Source organism: Scyliorhinus torazame, chromosome 3 (assembly GCF_047496885.1).
Source record: "Scyliorhinus torazame isolate Kashiwa2021f chromosome 3, sScyTor2.1, whole genome shotgun sequence".
In the NCBI taxonomy this organism is placed as follows: domain Eukaryota; kingdom Metazoa; phylum Chordata; class Chondrichthyes; order Carcharhiniformes; family Scyliorhinidae; genus Scyliorhinus; species Scyliorhinus torazame.
Window position 1 is genome coordinate 116,355,776 of NC_092709.1, and position 13,026 is coordinate 116,368,801.

Genomic DNA, 13,026 nt, shown 5'->3' on the forward strand with positions numbered 1-13,026 from the left:
AGCACAAGGTCATTCTTCATGAGTGATCCTCCTCAGTCTGTGCAGACACAAGGCCATCACAGCTGAACCCGATCCAGTCTACCTCTAACCAAAGACTTCCAGCACAGATTGTTGGATAGTAACCAGGAGTGGAGAACCTTGCTGATGTTTCCCTCCATAACTTGGTATGACCCAGTCTGTACGGCTTAGCTTGCAGTACATTAGCCAATGATGGGGGAGCTTTGTGATTACTGTAAGTTTAGCTGATTTCCAGAAAAGAAAATTGTATTACAATGAGCTCAAGCTTGAATGTCTAAATATAACCTGAAAATGATCTTGGATTTTTTTCTTTCAAAAGATATATGTACGCCTAAGGAGGAGAAACAATATGATGGACAAGATGAGAGAGAATAAATACAGGGCAGATGAAAACAGAAGAATCACGATTATGCTAATCTCCATTGTGGTAGCATTTGCAGTCTGCTGGCTGCCCCTCAACATTTTCAATGCTGTTTTTGATTGGAACTATGAGGCCATTAATAACTGCCATCACAACCTGGTTTTCTCCATATGTCATCTGGCAGCCATGCTGTCAACCTGTACAAACCCCATCTTTTATGGGTTCCTCAATAAAAACTTTCAGAGGGACTTGCGTTCAATTCTCCATTACTGCAAATGTAGCCCCAGAGAAGAGGACTATGAAGCAATTGCCATGTCAACCATGCAGACGGAGATTTCCAAGAGCTCTCTGAAACAAACAACACAGATTGCTTGAGGTGAATTGATTTCAGAATCCTGCTCTGACAGAATAAACAGCAATTGGTCCACCTGGCCTAAGCAACCAAATATCAATAAGGATCATTCCATTATACACTGACAAAGAGTCGCACTTAAATTATAACTTTAAGGACCATGAGATTTTAGTCGAATTTTTAAATAGGAAATTCCTCCTAACTTGATTTTTGATCCAAATTCCAATGTAAGTAAAGCTGTCCTTATTCTGGAGAAGACTTTACAAGAAAATTTGCTGGCATGCAGAAATTTCACTCTTGACTACTTTTAACTCTTTATTTGTTCTTGGGATAAGGGAGACTTGGGCAAGACCCCATTATATTGCCTACCTCTAGTTGCCCGTCAGTAACTTTAGTTAAATGATATTTACGCTGCATGTGTTTTAGTTTCAAAAGTGTCTGAAAGTATAAAGTCCACTGTGATGGTCTTTTCAACCAAATTGTGAGAGGAGGAATGAAGTGGAAGTTTTTACCTTTTCTTCTAGACAGGGCCATTCTAAACCTATGTGGCTCCAGCAGCAGAGAACCGGAAGGATTGTATCGTTTCTTTTGAGCAAACAATTCATGATGGAAATCTAAAGGAGGGGAATGTATTTCAGAAAGCACTTTATTTTACAAGTAACGTGTCTTTCCTTTTGCAAGTTTACTGCTATCATGTACTGCAATAAGTCCACGGAGGCAGAAGTCCCTTCACCAGAATCCCTTTTATTAACAAAACCAACAGCAGTACAACCATGTGCATTCAGCTTGCAGAGGATCTGAAAGAGGTTCAAAGAGGTTCCCTGATTAGCCCACTAATCAAGGACCTCGTATTCCAATTGGCCAATCTCAAAGGCCTGGTCTAAGTCATGAAGAAAAAATTGCAGTTTGTTCCAATAAGTTTAATAATTTTGTGTGATAACCATTGTCTCTTTACCAGTAAATTGTATAATGATATTGCCAGTATTGTTATGTTGGTGTAAATGTGATGCATGACAATGTTTGGAAAGGAATACTGTATTAGTTAATATTTTTCAATAAGAGCTACTTAATAAGGGTAATATACCATTGCCAGAACAAACCAGACTTACACTGATGCGAAGAGGAAAAAAAAGACTCAATATCTGACAGTGAAATGGTGCCAAAGCATGATGCACCAAAATGAAGTTTATTTTGTTAAATGTATGTGATTACATGACTCATGGGAAGGTTGTTTTACAATGTTCTCTTATTGGAGAGTACTCAGTATACCCAAGTCTGTACATGTTTGATGTTAATATATTGATAGGTGAAAGCTGTACAGGAATCAATATTTTTTGATTGTATTACCGCAATTCTCAGAGACAGTTAAAAAAGCCAAGGGCAAAATCTATTGAAAATCCCAGGAGCGGGAGATCAGGCTCAGGAGGTGCAGGAGGTGAGATGGCAGCTTCCTGATGGTGAGATGAAAATTGGGAAGGAAATTGGAGGATTTATATTTTCATTTTGAAGTACCTAATTCATTTTTTCCAATTAAGGGGCAATCCACCTACCCTGCACATCTTTGGGTTGTGGGGGCGAAACCCATGCAGACATGGGGAGAATGGGCAAACTCCACACAGACAGTGACCCAGAGCCGGGATCGAACCTGGGACCTCGGCGCAGTGAGGCAGCAGTGCTATCCACTGCACCACCGTGCTGCCCTGGAAATTGGAGGATTAAAGGTTGATTATAATTCCCAATGGCAACCAGAGGGAACCTTTATCTATGCGTACTCATTAAAACACAAGGTCGCAAGATTGTATTTTTACAATTAAATCAGCAGCAAACAAATGGCTTTGGATTCGCAACTGGTTAAAGGAAACAATGCAGCAGGCAAGATAGTCTTCATCGATTTGGAGTGAGTAGGAACTGATTTTCTTGTATAGAAAACATTATTGGACTGGGGAGAGGAGGCTGAGGGGGTGAATTGAGCATGGATGGTAGCTGTGCAAAGAAGTTGTGCATAGTTTTCCGAGGAAGAGTGGCATCTGTGCTGGGCGTTCAGAGCACGGCTTTCCGAGGGAGGTTGGCATCTATGCTGGGAGGTCAAGGCATGGCTTTCCGAGGGAGGATGGCATCTGTGCTGAGAGGTCCGGGCATGGCTTTCTGAGGGAGGGTGGCAGCTCTCCAGGGAGGTCGGGGCATAGCTGTCTTAGTGAGGGAGGTCAGATTGTGGTGGACATTAGAAGAATGGTAGGGAGCAGAGGGAGGGAGCTGGATGACAAAGGGAAGGTCAATCTCTACTGAAGGTAGCTCAAGCATGATAGAGTGGAGATCAAGAATGATTAAGGGCGGGTCAATGGTGAGGTTGAGAATAGTGGGTAACTGAGGGCAGGTCAAGGGTGATGAAGGGAGGGGTGGAGATGTCAGCTGGCAGGTTCATGGTGGCGTGGACCAGCTTGAGGGTGACATGGGGCAGCTCTAGATTGAGCGATAGGATCAAGGATGATGGGGCTCGAGGATCACAGAATGCAGGGCAAGGTTAATGGAGTGAAGGTCGAGGGTGTTGAAGGTAAGGTCAAAGGTGACCGAGGGAGATTGCAGGGTGGTGGCATGCAGCTTCAGTGTCAAGAATGGGAGTATCTAGAAAAATAGCTGTGACAGCTGCAAATGGTAGCTAGAGACCAGAACAAGGAGGGAGTACATGAGGCACTAAGAGCTCCCTGGGAACAGCCAGCAGTGTTCATAAGCTGAAAGGGATTTTGTTCCTTCAATGTACAGCTGGTCTGTGATCATCAAAAATGAATCCTGCAACTGTGTGCTTGCTTCCAGGAAGCTCTCATGACTCGTACATTCTCATTCACACTATTTGCACTCATTCAGCAAATGCAGGGATGCTTCCTGAGTGACGAGACATCCTCAGAAGATCTGGCTCATGATACCTGTGCAGAACACACAAAGCCCAGCAGTGAAGAGGTATCATGCTGCTCATGTCCCAATAAGGGCAACAATAGAACATTGGACTGCTGAAGGTGAGGTTTCGCTACCTGCACTGCTCAGATGGAGTGCCACAGTATGCACCGTAGAATATCTCAAATCATTGTGGTTTGCTGCACCCTACATAAACCAATGCAGCACAGTGAAGAGGAACTGCCAGCCAAAGAAATGGGGGAGCTGCATTCATCCTCAGATGATGATGAAGGGGATGAATCAGAAACTCCTGAGGTGATGCACGGTGTGGCTCCAGCTCTAGATGCCAGGATGATGAGACCCTCATTACAACCCAATTTCAGCCAGAGTGCGACCCTTGCAGGATCTCTTGATTTCCGCCTCAAGAAATGTCAACTGTCGAAGTACGCCCACTTCCGGCATTCATGCTCCAGACCAACCTATAGGCCTACAATCTGTGGCAACTAACAGGGAATGCTTTAGGCTCTTGGGATGAACACGCCTACACATTTTGACTTGGAAGGAGATTGCAAACGACTCAGTCATATCTGTTCCAATCCTGGCTAAAAACTCCATACATTCACCTGTAAAATAAGAATTGTCTCAGCTGCAGACATTGCTACAGACAGCAGCTTCTGAGGGGTGATAAGGGGATAAGCTGGCTTGTCAGTGAGGCTCCAACTCCACACTGCCCCCGATCCAACAAAGGTTGTCAAACGTAAAACTCACTGAATGTCAGAAAGCTCAGATTTCCCACCACGTTTGAGACTCAACAATAAAAGGTATGTCCTTTGTCTCCACATCAATCATCATTGATTTTCAATGAATTGTCAAACCATTAAAAGCATCAAAACCATTAAAAGTTTCAATAATATGACCATTCAACACATATGAATAAAGCACTCCAAACTATATACTTACTCACAAATTTACAATGTCATAGCATGATTGGACACCCATGCCACCTTTGTGCCATTTAAAAAAATATTTTCTACTCCCGCATTATGACCCTGACATCTCCAGCTGAGATGGCGAGAGTCTGTTGAGTGCTATGCCCCATTACCTGAAATAATCTTGGCAATCGTCATGTGGTGGTCCGATGCCTAGGGAGTGCAGGTACACCCTCATTGTCCTCGCCTACTGTGCCACGTTTGCCTCCTGTATGCAGAGTTCTCAACACCAGGTTGTAGACATAATCACTTGGTTGACTTGACATTCCGGCCTTGCTATATACAACTGAACATCTGTCCTGCTGCATGGCCTAGTCAACCACCTCCTCCTCTGCAGGGCTAAATATGCGGCTGTCAGATCTTTGAACACTCCCTGAAGCTATGCACTCTTTTGTTTCAAAGGCAGACAGAAGGAATGTGTATCATCTGAATGGACAGCAAACTCCTTTAAGAATTTGCAGACCCTTAGCAGCTGATGTCACCTCCCTAGCAGGTGTTCTACACATGCACTCTCCTACAACTGGTACAACTATCACAGCATGGATTGGCACCCCACATGCAGTCCACATGTTCCATTTGGTGCTGAGGCCTAGAACCCAAGCTGCTGTCTGGATGTGTCTCCACTTGCATATCCAAATTGTTTGACACCATCATGAGTGCCACTTTACAGTGACTAAACCATGCCATTTACCCTTTAGGAGGTTGTTGACTTTTTGCAGCACTGGATCCAGTTTTGCCAACCTCCACTGCCACCTATGTCCAGACCAAAGGTCAGGCAGGAGGCTCTCCTAATGCCATCACTGGGAAACAGGACCACAAGCCGTTCCCGAATGGCCTGAAGAGGACCTGCGGGGAGATGAATGGAGTTTTGAGTGGTGTGACAGCAGGTGCATTGGATCCACAGGTGCATTAGAGTGGCAGAAACTCCAGGAATCCAAATGTGGCAGGTGGGAAAGGCTGTCCGGAGTTCAATATCAAAATGATATTCTCAAGACAGGCAGACTGATGCTGCTGGAATGCAGGGAGTGGACACCTCTTCCGGTGCTGTTTAAATATTGACCCCATGAGGTAAGGCTGGCTCAGCATCTTTCTACCTGACCCCTTCATACAATTGGCTGGGTCCCTCAACTGTGCATAGCTAGTTTTCTGGCCACAGCATAACTGCACATTACCAGACAGGCCTCTGAGTGGAAATCCCAGTCACTTTCAGTCCTGCTGTCACAACACTCACTGTTGCAAGAGGATTCTGCTCAGGGTACTTGATATGCTGTTATGAACAGGTATCTGTAAGATTGGGCGATTCTCCATTTCCACTGGCAACGTCTGCCTCTGAATCTGTATAGGTTAGGAAGGTCCAATGTTTGGTCCTCTGATTGTGTTGAGTTTGATGATCTCAGTCGAAGCAGCCGTAAAAGCACCCGTGTTAGTGATGGGAAAAATCATCCAGGTTTCCTCACATTACAATAAGGACTACGTTTCAAAAACATATTCATTGGTTAAAACGTGTTTTGGGATGCCCTAAGGTATGAATACATCTCCTTCTGATCTGCTGGAAGTCTGTTTGGTTCCTTAGCAAGGTCAGGATTACATTCATGATCACAATGAGGTAGCTCTTTAACATTCACCATTGCCTCATTGATGAACCGTTTAGTTAAGATACCAGAGTTTGAGTATCTAGTAGATCAATCTCTGTGAATCTGTGTCTCTGTGGTACCTGTCTCTGGTCTCCTTGTAAATAACATTTGGTGATTCCTGTAGTAATGTTTGATGCAATGCATCTGTCTGGGTGGAAATCCTGAAAAACTGGACTGTACAATGTGTCAATAAAATCAGGAGAGGAGGAGAACAACATTGGGAAAATGGAGCGACCTGTAGGATGCGATTTACTGGCCTCATCGCTCCTGCCCTGGTGATGCAATTCATCCGAACCTCGCAAGATGTCGCGATCTGGATCTCGTCTTCACTGGGTGAGATGCAGATATGCAGATTTAAATGAGCCATTAGGGTCATTTAAATATGTCTGCGCCAGATTCTCCCTGCACCCGGGGTCTAATGGCCTCCCCAGCGAGACCTGGGACGGGCGTCATTTAGTACTTGTCCACACAAAGAGGGACCAGGCCTAACGGCACTTGGGAAGTTTCCCAGGCCATTGGAGACCTCTGGGTGGTCGAGGACCGCCGGCTCTCTCCCTGGCATCTGGGAACCAGGTGGCAGTGCCACATTAGCATCTTGGTTACAAAATGGCATCCCGATCTCTTCCTGCACTGAGGAGCTCCGCTAAGTGCGGCCTCGGGGCCATTCTCCACCAGGGCCCGAAATAGCAACAGGGTGCCGTTAGATATCAGGAATGACCCTGCTAATCCTGCCCAGAATGGACTCTGATTTTTTTGGTTAGATCACACCCAACATGTGGGTGAATACCGGTGTGGATCTCACCCAAAACTCCAGTGAGAAATAGCCCGTCAAACTCGCATAAAATGACACTTAGAAATGTTTTCGTTGAATCGCGCCCATAATTTCAAACAGGGCTAAATATAATGCCTGTCGTGTTTGTTAAATCCCAAAAGATTTTGCTACTTCCCTGGAGTGATGGAATTAAAATGGATGGAAGTATGTTTATCAGCAGAAAATATAAAATGCAATCTCTGAATGCCAATTTGGCTTTATTGGTAACAACCTACCCTCTGAGGCACAATGTTGTGGGCTCAACCCCTGCTCCTGGATGTAAACATAGATTGACATCCTAGGCTGGGACTTCAGTGAGTGGTCTCTCCAAACAAAACTATCATTTGATTTTGCTTCATTTCCAACTGGATGAAAGTTTTAATTTAGTGCCAGATGTTCAAGTCCAAGCACCTAGCCCGCAAGTATTCTAGGCTGGAATATAGGTCAAATCGAGGAAAGTAGAAGTCAAGATTCTCCACGGAAAAGAACCAAACGAGGTTCGTGGCTCAGAGAGCTGTTTCATTTTCATACAAACTTGATGGGCTGAATGGCCTCCTCCTACACTGTCGGGATTCTATGGTCCAGGTTCCCCCACACAGTCACGACTGACTGAATGCTCTTTTGTTTAAAAAAAAGGATTTCTAATTAAAGAGATCACAGCATGAATCACAAGGGCTGCAGCAACCACAGGAGTAGAGTGGAGGCCTGGGAAGACCAGAGAGAAACCTGTAAGGGATACTGTGAGCTGAATGTTCCGAAGGACGAGAGGAGGAAGATATCTGTATAAAATATTGGTTAAGCCGCAGCTAGAGTATTGTGTGTTGTTCTGGAGTCCACATTACAGGAGTGATGCGATAGCACTGGAAAGGGTGCAGAGGACATTTACCAGGATGTTTCCTGAGCTGCAATGTTAGTTATGAAGAGGGATTGGATAGACTGGGGTTGTTTTCATTGGAGCAGAGGAGACTGAGGGGGACATGATTGAGATGTATAAAATTATGAGGGGTATAGATAGAGTAGACAGGAAGAAACCTTTCCTCTTAAATGGAGGGATCCATGACTAGGGGCACAGATTTAACATAAGAGGCAGGAGGTTTTGAGGGGATGTGAGGAAAAACCTTTTCACCCAGAGTGTGGTGGGAGTCTGGAACTCACTGCCTGAAAGGTGGTGGGGGCAGAGACCCTCGCAACATTTAGGAAGTATTTAAATGTGCACTTACAATGCCAAGGCCTACAAGGCTATGGGCAAAATGCTGGAAAATGGGATGAGAATACTTTGGTTGTTTTTGACTGGTGCAAATGCGATGGGACAAAGGGCCTTTTCTGCACTGTTAACCTCTATGACCCCTCCAACTAAGCAGGACTGGATTGAAGTGTTCGAGGAAGTCAGCACAACAGTGTACCAAAAGGTTCCAGGACCTCAGGAGGGCTTTACAGGTGAGTAGCATAATGCCTACAGGTGCCAAGCCCACACCCTGACTTGCTCAGCATTCTCCTGCACAGCATTCTTCAGGTTAAAACACCTAGCAGCTGCACTCATTCCCAAACATCAATACACCTCAAATCCCTATCTGAACAGCTTGAGTCACATTATCGGCCGCTGGCAAATCATGTGATCTGCCAAGAATGTGATCTAGTTCCAGGAAACTGCAGAAGGGGCTGGTTTAGCACATTGGGCTAAATCGCTGGCTTTTAAAACAGACCAAGGCAGGCCAGCAGAACGGTTCAATTCCCGTAGCAGCCTCCCCGAACAGGCGCTGGAATGTGGCGACTAGGGGCTTTTCACAGTAACTTCATTGAAGCCTACTCGTGACAATAAGCGATTTTCATTTCATTTCATTTCATGTTAGCAATGACCTGCTCTGAGGCTCCTGAAGCACATAATGGAATAACTAGTCTTCTGCCTGTAGACCCTTTGTTGGGGGAATAACACCTCCTTCCAGCTGGACCATCTTCCCTGTGGAGAGGAAGACATTTGAGGACAAGGCAACTGGTGCTGTTGCTGATGGAACTGATGTTGGTGGTGGTATGGTTTCTGCTATTGCCTCCCATTATGCCATAATGAAAGTTGGCAGCAGGGAAGAGTGGCTGATGGTTGTCGATCCCCTGTCAAGCAGGAGCCTCTCACCTGGCCATGGCTGGAGCCCTTCAGTTACACTGAGCAAAGCGTTCCAGCCTGTCAGTTTCAATGAAAAAGCCCTTCCCACTGTGCACTTGTTTTGGTTATCTGGGAGAGTTGCTGACAGGCTGGGGAACAAGTGCCCTGTCTGGGAATGTCAGAATTCAAGCTTTCAGTTGTCTTCTGAATTCCCTTAATTCAATTCCAGCCAGATTCAAATTGATCCCTTGAGGATACTCAAAAGAGCGTGATATAACAGCTGGATTCTAATCTCACATTAATTTTAGGGTATTTAACACCCACGCATTAGCAAACCTGGCTGCCTTGTCTAGGAAATTTCCCAAGGGCTTGATGGATTCAGGAGATAGTATCCCATCCTGCCTCTTGATCCAGGTGCCTGTCTGAAGGGTGTCCACAATCGGGCACTGGCAGTCCTCCCCAAGGCTTCCTCCACCACCATGAGGCCTTCAGCTCCCCCAATCTTCTCATCCCGATTCACCCCTTCCCACACCCAATTGACTCCCACTCCCAGTATCTGCTTGCATACTAATTTGTTGCTGTTGCCTTCACTGACCTGCTCTCTACCTGACTGGTAGTCCAACCTATCAGTTACACTGGCCTCCATGCAGGAAATCAAGCAATGGCAGATTATGGAGATAAAACCCAAGAGTGTGTGGGGAATTCCTGAATGGTGGGCTCCCCATAACTTTCTGGTTCAGGTGACTGGGTTTTCCCACTTGTCGGTGCTATTATTGCAGCATTTAGTCTGATTCTTCTTCTTTTTAATATAAATTTAGTTTACCCAATTATTTTTGTTCCAATTAATGGGCAACGTAGCATGGCCAATCCACTGACCCTACACATCATTGGGTTGTTGGGCTGAGACCCATGCAGACAGGATGAGAATATGCAAACTCCACATGGACAGAGCCCGGGGCTGGGATCGAACCTGGGTCCTCGGTCCTCAGTCCCACTTGCGCCACCGTGCCACCCTTTTAGTCTGATTCTTAAATAAAACTTGAGCTAAAACAATGACATTAAAAAAAAATCTTTTTTGCATAAACATTCACAAAAATTGATTGTGCGGTCTTTTGCAATTTATTTAATCTCATATTCACAATGTATAAAATTATATATGTTGATTTGTTTTTGACAAATTATAAAATACGTGCTGCCTAATGACTTCAGAACTACTGAGTATAAATGGAACAAAAACAAATTGTGGTGAGAAAATGTGTCGACAGGGATATTATATTGACAGATTTGTACAGATTATAAAAGATATGGACAGAATATTCCTGATCCCAGCAAAGCAGCCTAATAAGTGGTGGTGGTGGTGGGGGGGGGGGGTTGCTGGAAAGTAGCAGGGTGCCATGTTGAGGTTGATCACAGGCACATTCCCCCACTGAAGAAGTTTGCCAGGGATAGGCTGACATCCAGTTTGACTGGCTGCTCAATGGAGGTAGGCAGCTAATTGAGGTAATCAAGGCCTCAATTAGGGGCATTTATGTGCACTCACCAGCTGCAAAGTTCACATCATTACATGCTGTCGCAGGCAGAGGCGTGTCCCCTCTGATTGTAGTGTGTCTGTCAGCTTGACCCCTCTGAGATTTAATTCCATACTTATCCCTCCTGAGGAAGCTCCATTTTGAGGCACCCTCATGTCCTCCCAGTTGCTTCAGCAGCACCCAGCTTTTTCAGATAGGCTGGCGAGGCTCTAGACTAGAGCTGCCAGCCCTCTGATGGGCCAATTAGGAGGCCGCCTCTGGGAATACCCCTGCACCAGTCTCACCTGTGACAAATGCAAGTTGGATCTCCCTCTTGATCCCGATGTCAGGGTTCTGAAGCCCTTGGAAAAATTAAGCCCGTTGGAACCTTTTCAATTTTTCCTGGTAAAATAACATTTACAGTTTAGGGAGTTAACATTCCCCAGTGGTAACATAATGTAATATGCAACCACCTAATATAAGTGATAGATTTCTGTTCAATATTAAAATAATTTAATGGTGTTAACTCAGCACCACAACTCTATCTGTACTTGGTTTTCATTTGTGACCCTGTCATAACTTCAGACTAGTAGTTAATTAAATCAAAAGCAAAATACTGTGGGTGCTGGAATCTAAAATAAGAGCAGAACATTCTGGAAACGCTCAGCAAGTCAGATCGGTGGAAAGACAAGCAGAGTTAACAGGCAAAACTTTCCCCAACAAGGTCAGAGTTCTGACAATGGCCAGAAATGCATGTCAGCAACCCTGTTGGGCATCCCCCTTGAATTTGTGACAGCTCATGAATAAGTGGCTGCTAGGGTTGCCATCGAACTCAGGATGGTCAAGCGCCCCTGGAGATGTCAGTCCATCAGAGGACCAGCAGCATAGCAAGCTCAGCAGTGCCCCCAGGAATGGTGGCCATTGCTGTGGAAGGCAAAGTGTAGGGGGGCAAATATATAAAAATGATTTTGTTGGAAGGGTAACTCCTCTGAGTTAATTGCAGGCTCGCAGGGGCTGCCTTCTCTGTCCACTTTGATTACAAAATACTTTCTCTGCACCCTGGGCTGCTGCTGGGGAGGACAACTGATCTGAATGGAATGAACAATAAATAAAATTAACCTGAAAATATTGTGCCTTTTATATTGTACATTTTTTGTGAGAAATAACTAATGAATCAAGTCAGATTTGCCGCTTTAGAAATTGAACAACTTTTAAATAAATAATGGGCCAGAAAATACTTCAATTTCTGCTGTCATACATTTAACAAATAGTTTCTGGTTTTATTTCAGATTTTAAAAGTTGTACATTTTGAGGGTTTTTACAGCTTACGACCTCCATATACTAAAGAAGTATTACTGCCATACGTCTGAAAGCTAACTTTTGTAATGCATGTACATACTGCGATTAACCATTTCCTGGGATTCATGTTTTGAAATTATGTAATGAAAGAAAACAAATAGACCCAAGAATGGTGGCTAAAATTCTATAAAATGTCCAAGTGTTCATGTTACTTCGAGTTTGTATTTAAATATTTGTTATTGATGTGATGTTTGTTATATCCAATAAAAATGAATTATTTGAAGTGATCAAAACTTCATATGTAATATTATGATAGAAATGCAATTATTTTTGTCTCTCTCTTAGGACAATTAGCAATTATTCTTAGGGATTTTTGAATCTATATAGTGTAGTACAGGATACAAAAGCAGTTCAGGACAATTTTACAAAAGTGCCAACTAAAAGCTGATATAAGAATAATCATCTTTATTGTCACAAGTAGACTTACATTAACACTGCAATGAAGTTACTGTGAAAAGCCTTGAGTCGCCACATTCTGGCGCCTATTCGGGTACACAGAGGGAGATTTCAGAATGCCCAAATTACCTAACAGCCCGTCTTTCGGGACTTGTGGGAGGAAACCAGAGCAGCCGGAGGAAACCCACGCAGACACAGGGAGAACGTGCAGACCCAATACAGACAGTGACTCAAGCCGGGAATGGAATCTGGGACACTGGCACTGTGAAGCAACAGTGCTACCCACTGTGCTACCGTGCCACATTACATCATCTGCAGCAGTCAGCATAAGGGTCAAGCAACATGTTCCATTTAAACCAGTTTTTAGTGACCTTAACAGCTTGTTCTTAAGGCACAACCTACAAATAGTCAGGATAAAGATTAACAACATGTTTTCCTTACTTGACCTAAGGACCAGACACATCTATCCGTCTGGTACCAAGAGGGAGGTTAGGGAGGAGTCCATGAAAAGATGAAGGGTAGATAATGCTCACTCTGCCTGGGTACACAAATGTATACCTGTATGATGTAAAATTTAAAGCAGATATGATCAAATGTAAACAATATCCTTG

At 44.3% G+C, this 13,026-nt stretch overlaps 1 protein-coding gene across 4 annotated transcripts in view; it reads left to right on the forward strand.

The window, feature by feature from the left end:
- Positions 1-12,211, forward strand: part of LOC140408656 (neuropeptide Y receptor type 1-like) — a 49,976-nt gene extending 37,765 nt beyond the window's left edge. For all 4 annotated transcript variants that reach the window (XM_072496151.1, XM_072496150.1, XM_072496152.1 and 1 more), the window contains exon 3: positions 338-12,211. In XM_072496151.1, coding sequence (XP_072352252.1) covers positions 338-754 — 417 coding nt within the window. In that variant the 3' untranslated portion in view covers positions 755-12,211. The remainder of the gene's footprint in view (positions 1-337) is intronic.
- The last annotated feature ends 815 nt before the right edge of the window (positions 12,212-13,026 follow it).